This window comes from Pogoniulus pusillus, chromosome 18 (assembly GCF_015220805.1).
Source record: "Pogoniulus pusillus isolate bPogPus1 chromosome 18, bPogPus1.pri, whole genome shotgun sequence".
NCBI classification, from domain to species: domain Eukaryota; kingdom Metazoa; phylum Chordata; class Aves; order Piciformes; family Lybiidae; genus Pogoniulus; species Pogoniulus pusillus.
Window position 1 is genome coordinate 10346500 of NC_087281.1, and position 12759 is coordinate 10359258.

The window sequence follows — 12759 nt, forward strand, 5'->3', positions numbered from 1 at the left end:
CCACAAAAGAAACAAATTCTAACATTTGTGATGGGAACGTAACAGTCTTGTATTATTGTCTGCCAAACTGATGATAGCTTAACATTGAAATGAAGAGGAAAATAACTACTGCAATAGGCCATTTATACTTCATCAGAACAGAAGGGCATGTTAACTCCTCAATTCGAAGTTGCAAAGAAAGCAAATTGGCTTCATACCATATAAAATCTCTGCAGTGCGAGCAATATGTTGGTTGTCTAAGGTAAGTGGCCATAAACTTGTGCCCATTAACCTGATGCACTCTGCGCCGCACAGCACCCTGCCGCTTCCTGGGCCGCATGCGCTCCCGGAACACACGTTCTTCATTGTCTTTGGGTGCTGAAAGACAGAAAAAACAGTAAGCAGTGGCTGTACCAGACACAAATATGGGAAAACTTAAATGCAGTACATAAGTAGATAATCTCCAAAAGGAAATAATCCTTTCTACTTAGCTGTGAAAAATAACTTTCCCGAACTGTGGGTTATTTTTCCCTTCTTCAGCATCAAGTAAGGGCATGGGTTTTCAGTGACTAGTGCAAGAACTTCTGACCTGGTGGCTCTTTATTCTGGAAAGAGAAGACTGAGATGGGCTCCTATACATCCATATAAAGAAATGTGGATATAATGAGGATGGAGCTGGGCTCTTTTCAGTGGTGCCCAGTGATAGGGTGAGAGGCAAAGGGTACAAACTAGAACACCAGAAATGTTACTTGAACTTTATTTTGAGTGTGACAGAGCATTGGACCAGGCTGCCCAGTGAAGTTGTGGAGTCTCTTTCTCTGGAGACTTTTAAAACATGCCTGGATGTGTTCCTGCACATCATGATCTAGATGAACCTGTGTCAGCAGGGACACTGGACAAGGTGATTTCCAGAGGTCCCTTTCAAGCCCTCCCATTCTGTGATTGCGCAAACCTTCATCTGTAGATTATTGCTAAGCTGGGAGTAAGTCTTCAGTACTTCATCAATGTCAATCACACTGACAACCTCTTTAACAGTAATCAGACCATTATTTTCTCCAAACAGCATGGACTTTCATCTCATTTGATATTCAAGTGGCAAAAAGACCAAAAAATCCCAACACCTCCATCTCATCATACACTCAGAGAGGGCTCACACACATGCAAGAAACCTAAGTGAAAAAAACATTGAGCAGAACAAAAAAATTTCATCCAGAACTGACTGCTTCATAGAATTCCTGAGCTTTAGGCTCCTATGATCCACCTTGATACTGACAAACTTTCAGTAAAATGATCAAGGGAAGACAGCTGTTCCTCTTAATCAATTCTTGTTCACTGTTATGCAAGGTTTAATTAAGTAAATTAAGTTGATGTATCTCAGAAGGGGTATCTTTGTAAAAAGTCCTCCAGAGTGCACTGGGTCTTTTTTATCAAGGCTTTGTTTTGAAAAGTATCACTAACACCACCACAGTATGAATTAAGCAAAAGCTGAGAGTTAATCAGGAATGCAGAACAGTACACAGTTGTCAATAAACAACAGACTTCACATGCAGTCTGGGGTGTATTAGGAGGGCTGTGGCTAATAGGTCAAGAGACGTTCTCCTGCCCCTCTGCTCTGTCCTGGCGAGGCCATTCCTGGAGTACTGGGCCCCTCAGTTTAAGAAGGACATAGAACTGCTTTAGAGAGTCCAGTGCAGAGCCACAAAGATGATGAAGGGAATGCAACATCTCTTAGAAGGAGAGCCTGAGGGAGCTGGGCCTGTGCTGCTTGGAGGAGACTGAGAGGTGACCTCATCAGTGTTTATAAATATGTGCAGGGTGAGTGCCAGGAGGCAGGAGACAGGCTCTGCTTGGTGATGTGCAATGGCAGCACAAGGGGCAATGGGTGGAAGCTGAGGCATAGGAAGTTTTGTTTAAACATGAGGAGGAAATTTTTTCCCTGTGAGGGTGACAGAGCACTGGAACAGAGTGCCCAGGGGAGCTGTGGAGTCTCCTTCTCTGGAGATATTCAAAACCTGCCTGAAGGTGTTCCTGTGTGATTGAGTCTAGGTGATCCTGCTCTAGTAGGGGAATTGGACTGGACAATCTTTTGAGGTCCCTTCCAACCCCTGACATCCTGTGGTTCTGTGATTCCTTGAGCCACTGTCATCTCTGCAAAAGAGAGTATCAGATTTGGAGGAAACCACATTGTCTTCCATTGTCAAATGAGTCTATGTACTTGCTGTGGATGGATTTCTTGCTAACAGAGGACAGGAATTGATAACCATGAGCAACCCTTGCTGCAGAGTGTCCTTGAGCCCACCCCGGAGACAGGAACTAAAATGGTGAAGCAAACCCCCCCCACACAGCTGCAGGAGGCAGGGTCTGCTGGCTGCAGGAGGCTGACTCTACAAGTTGTTTATATAAGTTTAACCTATCTGCACCTCACACATAACCTTAAGCCTGTCTGTACCTTCCACATGTACCAATCTTAACTAAGCTAGCTATGCATGCCTCTTCCAAGCTGGCATGTAAGTCTCTGTATCACTGCAATAAAGGTTAATTGGAGAACAAGGATAGAACCATACTGGTGCTCAAATTGTTACTCTGGGGTGCAATGCTGTCAACTCGCTACTTAGAAAAGTATTTAACTCTTGTTTTCTGAATATAAGCTATCCTGAATCTTTTATAATGGTCTAAACATAGGGATTTTCATCTGTTGCAAGCTTTTCTGTACATGAATGATTTCTCCAAGCAGTTAAGTATTTACCAATAACACAAATAAATTTTAACAGTCTCTAATCATTGTACAAACACTGAAATAAATCCCAGTTTTGAAGGTTGTTAAACTAAAATGTACTGATTTGGGAATTCCTACAAAATGGTGTTAAGCCAACGGATGGATACCCTACAAAAACCCAGAACACAGTCCCACAGATCAAGATCTACTTCTTTTGCTGCACATCAAGGTGCCACAGGCCTCAATACCGTGGGTTATCAGAAGAGACAGGGAGAAGGCTTAACATAAACAAGTTCCAATCCTGTTTACTGCACCCCAAGCATGAGCTTATATACTTTCCATCAGAAGGTTACATAACAGGGTTATGAATCACATCAGACTCTAATTGGTTACACACATTTGCGTTAGGACTACGTTAGTATTACACACTAATTGGCATTGGCATTCTTCATATTCTCTCAACAACACATATATTGTGTCTAAGCAATCCAAGTCAGCAGAGATAGGTGAAAACCACAGGCTCCAGCCTTACATTTGTTTATATTTGTTATGCCATTCTCTAAGGTCATTCCAACCTTCCACTTTATCTCTATTCAGCACTGAGCTCATGCACTCTCGCCTGTCCATGGCTTATGTTCCACTATTTCTATTTCCAATAAGCTGTACCACAGTCAGACAATTCTATAAAATCACTACATTTAGTGTAACTATATCCAACATCAAGGGCTAAAACCCATGACCCTAGTGAACTCCGTTATGCACTAAAACACCTAAGCTCCTTACACATGAACAGCTGACAAAAACTTCATACTCAGAGTGGGTTATCATCCTAAGAAGACACATCTGTGGGATGGCCACAATGGCATCACTTTTCTACTCTAACAGAGCTCCCGGTAAATAAACACTGACTTACACACAAAACTATGCCCTTTATTTATGCCAAAGAACAATCAAAAAGCAATGGCATTAGGTCTGCCTGCAAGAGATAAGAAGTAACAACTAGTTAATGCTGTTTAGTTTTATGCATTAAGTAAAAGATCGATGTCTAATAAACACCACAGCTTCTGGAGAGAAGCTTTCTGGAGAGGAGCTTTCTCTCTTTCACAGAGAATATGTAACAAATATTTGGAAATCCTACCAAACACTCCTATTTCCATCTTCTGAGTGTTTTATTGACTTTGCAAAGGTGCTGGAAATCTTTCAAAAGTTGTTACTACAGGAAATCATTCTATAATAACACAGAGCTTGTTGGGGAGGGGAAATTAAATGATGTGAGATGGTATTTTCCAAAATGAATATTGTTTATTACTGCTGCTATTCAGAACTCTGCCACTCCCCACCACTAATTTTAATAATATTTTGGTTCTTACACAGTCATGGAAAAATCCTATGGATAATATCTACAGCTAATATAACCAGCAAAATATAGAAACATTAACTGAACTGGAAGAAAAGGTTCCTGCAGTCAAATGCCACTTGCGGTCAATACGCCACTTGCCCAGTAGCTGGGCTCAAGCTCTTTCTGCTCTATGGCAGCAGGCAGTAGAGAATTACAAAGAGGCATTGAGCATTTACTCACAGATTATTATAACTACCCTCAAGGGGGCTAGCCACAGTCCAGACAGTGCCCAAATGCTTTCAGGGACTCTGTCTTGTTGGACGTTGAGGCTTGAATCTTCCCAGCTGCTGGGGACAGGATGCAGACAATCTCTGACCTTGTCTGCTGGCTTCTTCTGGACGATCTGTGTATGTGTCCAGGGATTCTAGGCAGGACCTTCAGGTGCAGAGGCAGATGTGGTGCAGTCTCAGCACCATGTCACGCTGGCCACACAGGCCGATAGCCTGCAGGCATCCAGGGTCTGCTCCTGGTAACTGGTGGCAGTGGAGTTTAGCAGGCAGCAGTAAGGCAGTGTGCAATAGCAGCAGGGCTGGGCACAGCAGAGAGAGCAGGCACAGAGCAGGGGAGCAAAGCAGGGAAGCAAAAGCAGGTTGTTCACCTGCATATCTCCTTTTACCAATGTGAGCCAAGATTAATTGTCCTTTGGACACAGAATAGCCAATCAGGATGGCAGTTAACCAAACCAGACCATATTAGGCTAAGCCACAGGCTCACTTTTCCCTAATTTGGGCAAAGCACAGCCTTGCACTAGGCAGGCACAAGCTAAGTGTGTGTGCCTTACACCACAGGACCCTGGGCAGGCCAGACTCAGTGGCTCCAGGTTTTGTGTCTGTGTCCCGCGCTTGCCTCTCAGGTGGAGCAGGAAAACATGCCTGGGCAAAGCAGGACAGGTATAAGCCTATTTGGGCCTATCAGGCCTACCACAACAGAGTTGTTCTTTTAGTTATCATCCAGATTGCAGAATTTTCTTAAGGAGGTAGCCTAAATGTGGGAAAGTTCAAATCTCGTTCTCCTGGAAATGGTTGCCAAAAACTTATCTGCTTATATGAAATGAAGATGTTCTGACAGCATACATTTCACTTGACATGATAATGTCTTCACCTTAAGTGTAGTTCTTCACAGATAAAGCACCTGTACTTTTACAGGGCAGAGAAAAATCCTCTTCTTGTTTTGGGTAAACACAGGATCACGAAACTATTTTAACCTTTTGTTTTGCTTTGGGTTTTGTTTGTTTAATCAGTGCATTCTTAAAAGTAATCTGACTGTATTAGTTTCAGTTCTATATTGAATATCTCTACGAAATAGATTTTTTTACTCACAATACTTACAGCTGAAACGAGGCAGTGCCATTTTCAGAAATCCATTGATGTGAAAAGATAAGTGCAACATATCTGAAATTATCAGATTAAATGGCAAGCCTCAATTATTGATATCATTTCACAGGATCACAGGATGCCAGGGGTTGCAAGAGACCCAAAGAGATCATCCAGTCCAGCTCCCCTGCCACAGCAGGACAATACAATCTAGCTCAGGTCACACAGGAACACATCCAGATGGGCCCTGGAAGGCTCCAGAGGAGACTCAAATCTAGCTCAGGTCACACAGGAACACATCCAGATGGGCCCTGGAAGGCTCCAGACGAGACTCAAATCTAACTCAGGTCACACAGGAACACATCCAGACGGGCCCTGGAAGGCTCCAGAGAGACTCAAATCTAGCTCAGGTCACACAGGAACACATCCAGATGGGCCTTGAAAGGCTCCAGAGGAGACTCAAATCTAGCTCAGGTCACACAGGAACACATCCAGATGGGCCTTGAAAGGCTCCAGAGGAGACTCCACAACCTCCCTGGGGAGCCTGTGCCAGTGCTCTGGGACCCTTACAAGAAAGAAGTTCCCCTTGTGTTGAGGCAGACCCTCCTGTGCTGCAGCTAACACCCATTGCTCCTTGTCCTATCCCAGGGAGCAGTGAGCAGAGCCTGTCCGCCCCCACCTAACCCCCATCCCTCAGATATTTATAAACATTTACTAAATCCCCTCTCAGCCTTCTCTTCTCCAGATGAAAAAGCCCCAGGCCAAGCAGTGTTCCAATCCCCTAATCATCCTCATAGACCTCTGGCAGACTCCATGTCGCTCTTGAAATGGAGAGCCCAAAACTGAACACAGTATTCCAGGTGACGTCTCAACAGGGCAGAGCAGAGGAGGAGGAGAACCTCCCTCAATATGCTGGACACACTTTTCTCAATGCATCCCACGATCCCATTATCCACCAGCACTCCCAGGTCCTTTTTCACAGGGCTGTACACCAGCAGATCACTTCCTAACCTGTACTGGTGCAGTCTGTTGTTCCTGCATAGGTGCAGGACCTTGCACTTGTCCTTATTGAACCTCATTTGGTTCCTCTATGCCCAGCTCTCAGTCTGTCCAAGTCTCACTGGATGGCCATGCAGCCTTCAGGCATGCCAGCCAAGCCTCCCAGTTTGGTATCATCACCAAATGTGCTAAGCAGACCATCTGTCTGTCTATCTCTCCCTCCCCTCACCAATGTCACTGATGAAGATACTGAACAGTGCCAGACCCAGCACTGATACCTGGGGGACTCTACTAGTTACAGCTCTCCAGGTGGACTTGGCACTATTGACCACCACTCTTTGCACTCTATTGTGTAACCTAACCTACCTCACTGTCTACTCTTCTATGCCATGCTTCCTGAGCTTGCACACTAGCATGTCATGGAAGACAGTGTCAAAAGCCTTGCTAAGCTCAAGGTAGACTACATCCACTGCTCTCCCTGACTCTACCCATTCAGTTATGGCATCATAGAATGCTATCAGGTTAGTTAAACATGACTTCCCCTTGGTAAATCCATGCTGACTACTCCTGATAACCTTCTTCTCTTTCAGGTGCCTAGAAAAGCCCTCCAGAAGCTGCTGATCCATCATTTTCCAGGGATGGAGGTGAGTCTGACTGGTCTGTAATTTCCTGGAACCTCTTTCTTGCGCTTTTTGAAGACTGGAGTGCCATAGGCTCTCTCCAATCACAGAATCATAGAATCAGTCAGGGTTGGAAGGGACCACAAGGATCATCTAGCTGCAACCCCCTGCCATGGGCAGGGACACCCTCTTCTAGATCAGGCTGGCCAGAGCCTCAGGCACCTCCCTTGTTTGCCATGGTTTTGCAAAGATGATGTAGAGTGGCAGAGTGACAACATCAGGCAGTTCTCTCAGCACTCTTGGGTGCATCTAATCATAGAATCATAGAATCGTAGAATCAACCAGGTTGGAAGAGACCTCTAAGATCATCGAGTCCAACCCATCACCCAGCCCTAGCCAGTCAACTAGACCATGGCACTGAGTGCCTCATCCAGTCTTCTCTTGAAGACCCCCAGGGACAGTGCCTCCACCACCTCCCTGGGCAGCCCATTCCAATGGGAAATCACTCTCTCTGTGAAGAACTTCTTCCTAACATCCAGCCTATACCTACCCTGGCACAACTTGAGACTGTGTCCCCTTGTTTTATTGCTGGTTACCTGGGAGAAGAGGCCAACCCCCACCTGGCTACAATGCCCCTTCAGGTAGTTACAATGCCCCTTCAGGTAGTTCAGAGCCCACGAACCTGTAAATGTTCAATTTGTGTAACTGATCCCTAACCCAGTCTTCACTGATCAGTGGGGAGCATTCCCTCGTCCAGGCTTCCTCTCCTTCATCCAGAGTCTGGAGTACATAGGGGAGTTCAGTCTCAGACTAAAGCAAAGAAGGCATTCAGCAATTCTGCTTTCTCTGCATCCTCACTCATCAGGGCTGCCTCCACACAAACCATCTCTGTGTGTGAAATGGGTACTCAAACAGCTTGGAGAAATGCAGTTTCCTTGGTCTGTCTTGGATAATGCTGAAGGTCAATTAGCCACTTCCCCCCAAACTGTCTCTCCTGTCAGTTCATCACATGCTTGGCATTTGGCCAGATTTGTGTACCACATCCCACAGTAGTGTCATACTGCACAGATGAACTGCATGTTCCAGAGCAGGGACTCCCCAGCAGTGGCTATGCCTCCACCTTGTCAGTTGGCAGCATTACTTGTCTGGGGGGGGGTTAGAGTAGCATCTGGCATTAGACTGCATGCCTGGGCATTGGATAACCAGATGCTGGGCTTTCATCAAAGCTTAACAAGACACAAGAGAAATTAATTCACCCCTGAGCTGTATACTCAGTTTACATTAAATTCAACTAGCTTGTTCACTGCTACCCAACAAAAACATTTCAGCAATGATTTTCCACAGTCCTCAAGCGAAACACTGTCCTATCTTGCATGATTCATGCTGCAGCTGCAGACCACAGGCACATTTCCCAGGTGACTCCGAAATGGATGATCACCTCTGTGCTGGCTCATGTGCAGGGTTGTGACCATTTATGAGCCAGTCATTTCTAGTGGCACTAATAACAGCCTTATGTTTAAATAAAATCCATTTATCTCACATTGAACAGACATATTAGAGATAGTCACTTAATTGTCTGAAGACATTTAGCATCAGACCTGGTAGAGGTAGATAATGGCTGGACTTGTTCTGACAAGTCATAGAATCATAGAATCAAGCAGGTTGGAAGAAACCTCCAAGATCATCCAGTCCAACCGAGCACCCAGCCCTAGCCAGTCAACTAGAACATGGCACTAAGTGTCTCATCCAGGCTTTGCTTGAACACCTCCAGGGACAGTGCCTCCACCACCTCCCTGGGCAGCCCATTCCAATGCCAAACACTCTCTCTGCCAACAACTTCCTCCTAACATCCTGTCTCTGCCTCCCCTGGCACAACTTGAGACTATGTCCCTTCGTTCTGTTGCTGGTTGCCTGGCAGAAGAGATCAACCTCACCTGGCTACAGCCTCCCTTCAGGTAGTTGTAGACAGCAATGAGGTCTGCCCTGAGCCTCCTCTTCTGCAGGCTGCACACCCCCAGCTCCCTTGGCCTCTCCTCATAGCACTATGCTCCAGGCCCCTCCCTAGCTATATATAGATTATATTTATCTATGTAATATAGATATATTTATCTATTGTAGATATACAGTATAGGTATTTTTTAGATACAAAGATATATTTATATATATATATAATTTTTATATATGTATGATATATAGATTGTATTCATCCATATAATATAGATATATTTATCTATTGTAGACATACAATATAGATATTTTTATGTTTTAGATACAAAGACATATTATATATAATATAGAGATATATTTATGCTATATAGATTATGTTTATCTATATAATATAGATATATTTATCTATTGTAGATATACAATATAGATATTTTTGTTTTAAATATAAAGATATATTATATATATACATAATATAGATTTATTTATGATATATAGATATATTTATATACCTTTATAATATAGAGAAATTTATGTTTTATACAATACAGATATTTTAATATAGATTATGTAATAGTTAAAAAAAAAACATTAGGACACCACACAGTGTTTGTGGCACTTCTATTTTTATCAGGAGTTCAAATGAAAATGAAGTGGATTTGTCATAGTCAGCCTATGAGCAAGCTCAAATATACTCCCAGTAGTTCTACTAAAGAGTAATCATTTCCTCAATAAAAGCAGTTTCTTTATATGACATACATTCTGCTCTCTGCTTTGACTTTGAGTCATTCAACCACTTATATTATTCAGTTTATCCTCTATTTTTTAAATGCATTTATTTAACTTTCATTTTCAACAGAAGCAATAAGAAAGGCTCATGATGATTTCCAAGTGTTCATGGAGAAAGTGCCAATGCAGCACATTACTTTTGGGTTTTCTATGTTAGCACTTGAGAACCTGCAAATTCAGAATGAATTCTGTCCCCAGCTACACACAGGTCACTACTTCTTTTTGGTGCAGCCAAGAGTAACACTGAGTTACTCGGAACACTACACCATATAATTGCTTTTATAGACTCATACACACAGACATATTGCCTGCAAGTTCAAAGACTGAAAAGACTTGCAGGCTTAAATCCAAGCTCTTACAGAAGTGTTAGAAAAGAAGAATTTGGCATGGAAAAAGGCACAAAATTCAGGAATACTTGCAAAATGTTTATCTAAATGAGCTGCCTGGAACTATATTTAACACTGCTAATTGTGTAGTGTCTGTTAAGCATGAATTTTAAGCCAAACCCTAAAAGATAAGAAAGTGACATATAATGCTCAGCCATCGTCAATGGAGAGAAGATTGGAGGAAAGAAATGAGACATCATACAACAAAAGCCTGACCATATCAGTTCTTGTTTCATACTAAACTGGTTGTAGCATAAATGAGAGGTTGTGTGTTGCACTAACTGCAACAGACGGAACTGTGCTGCACAGCAAAATGTGCCATTTCCATTTCTTAGCCTCTATGTTGTATTTTCAGAATTCTGCTAAGAAACAAGCAAAAAAATAATGAAAAAATGGAAAAATATGCCAGAAAAAGAGAGATTACACACAGAGACAGGCTTTTCAGCCTTTAGTACTGCTCAGAATGCTGACTACTGAAAAAGGCACTCGCCTTAGTCTAGGGGAGACTGGCATCAAATAGTGACACTATTTGGGGAAGAAAAGAAAATTAAAACCTCATATTCTAGTTAAAAGGCTACTGCTGCTGCCCCATCCAAGTCAAACAGTGCACCATGTACAATGGCAACGCCCTCAGCAACCAGTGTGGCTGCCAGGTAGACACGTGCAACACTGACATTGCCACGGCACTTTTGGCACAGAGGGTGTTTCACCCTAGGCATTTCTTGGGTGTCTTCATGTTGCTGTCACCCATAACTACAAACAGCATCTAGAAGAAACAGCTGGCTTAACGTCAACCCTTAATAATTACAAGAGAGTCTAAGTGAAGAAGAAGTGCAAAGGAACAATGATTGTACTGATGTTTCATTGCTGAAGATTTAAAGGGTTCCTATCATATTTAAACCTGACCACTCTAACTAGTGTGTAAGTACTGAAATAAAGCTTTTGTTATAGGGCTACATAACATATAAATGGAGGAAGGACTTGAGGCAGAAGAGGTAGGCAATTTGCCTGGAAAGTGAGAAGGGGAAGGCACACTGTCCAGGACTCCTCAGGTTTAAGGATGGAGGGAGACCAAATCAATACGCATCAAAATTAGGTCTCAAAGATTAGTCTCCAACTCTTTGGGTCTCTACAGTAGAAGCATATGCAAATCATTATGCATCAAAATTAGGTCTCAAAGATTAGTCTCCAACTCTTTGGGTCTCTACAGTAGAAGCATATGCAAATCATTATGCATCAAAATTAGGTCTCAGACATTAGTCTCCAACTCTTTGGGTCTCTACAGTAGAAGCATATGCAAAACGATATGCATCAAAAATAGGTCTCAAACATTAGTCTCCAACTCTTTGGGTCTCTATAGTAGAAGCATATGCAAATCATTATGCATCAAAATTAGGTCTCAAAGATTAGTCTCCAACTCTTTGGGTCTTTACAGTAGAAGTATATTGTGATGGTTTGGGTGTTTCCCACCCCCCTTCACTTTAGAAATCACCCAGACTAGACTCATCTGGCTCTGGAAATACAAATGAATCTTATATTTACAGATAGCACAATATAGAAGCAGATATTTACAGTATATACAGTTATGTACAGAATTATAGGTTGGAAGAGACCTCCAAGATCATCCAGTCCAACCTAGCACCCAGCCCTAGCCACTCAACTAGACCATGGCACTAAGTGCCTCAGCCAGGTTTTTCTCGAACACCTCCAGGGACAGCAACTCCACCACCTCCCTGGGCAGCCCATTCCAATGGCAATCACTCTCTCTGCCAACAACTTCCTCCTAACATCCAGCCTAGACCTCCCCTGGCACAAGCTGAGACTCTGTCCCCTTGTTCTGTTGCTGGTTGCCTGGGAGAAGAGACCAACCCCCACCTGGCTACAACCTCCCTTCAGGTAGTTGGGCAATTATCTAGATATGGAGCCTTTACTTCATCCTGGTACTAGAAATTTCTCTTTTAATAAAGAAGGTGTTTGATCTCTTGCTTGGCTGAACTCTGGAAGCATTAAGAAGGGGCATAGGGAATGTATTATGTATTTATTCTGTACTTGAAGTCTTTACACAGGAGTTGAGACCTCATTGCCTAAGGAGTTACCTGGACTTGCTTCTGATGGTGACAGAGTAGTACCGCCTCTTATCAAGTCATGTCTGTCAATGACCTATTTGCTGAATGCACTGAAGAATAAATTCCATTTTAAAGTATATGAAGTCCAAATAGGGTGGATGGCTTTGTAGCATGGGTTCAGATTCAAATTTATACACCTTCCAAAATGTGCTTATCTTTAAATGCTTAAATTCTAGTCTAAGTACCTGTATCTACTCAAAGACTTCCCTTGACATGCAAACAGATGAAAGTGATTTGGGTTGTGACAGGCACACATTTTTGTTTCAGGGCTTTTAAAACCAAACCAAACCAAAAACAAACTTACAAATCTATCCAAATAATTATTTACACATGATTCAATCAATTTCTATACAATTATGATCATGAATACATTCATTAGCTCGCTTACAGCTGAAGGGCCAGCAGTAATTCACTTAGTAAAGGAGAACATGAAGTCCACAACATATTGAAGAGTTTTATGGATATTGAAGGCCTGATTGCAATTTCAG

The 12759-nt window shown here is 42.8% G+C and overlaps 1 protein-coding gene across 3 annotated transcripts in view; it reads right to left on the reverse strand.

Moving 5' to 3' along the window:
- Positions 1 to 12759, reverse strand: part of PRKCE (protein kinase C epsilon) — a 308568-nt gene that overhangs the window by 108579 nt on the left and 187230 nt on the right. For all 3 annotated transcript variants that reach the window (XM_064158377.1, XM_064158380.1, XM_064158379.1), the window contains exon 3: positions 198 to 357. In XM_064158377.1, coding sequence (XP_064014447.1) covers positions 198 to 357 — 160 coding nt within the window. The remainder of the gene's footprint in view (positions 1 to 197; positions 358 to 12759) is intronic.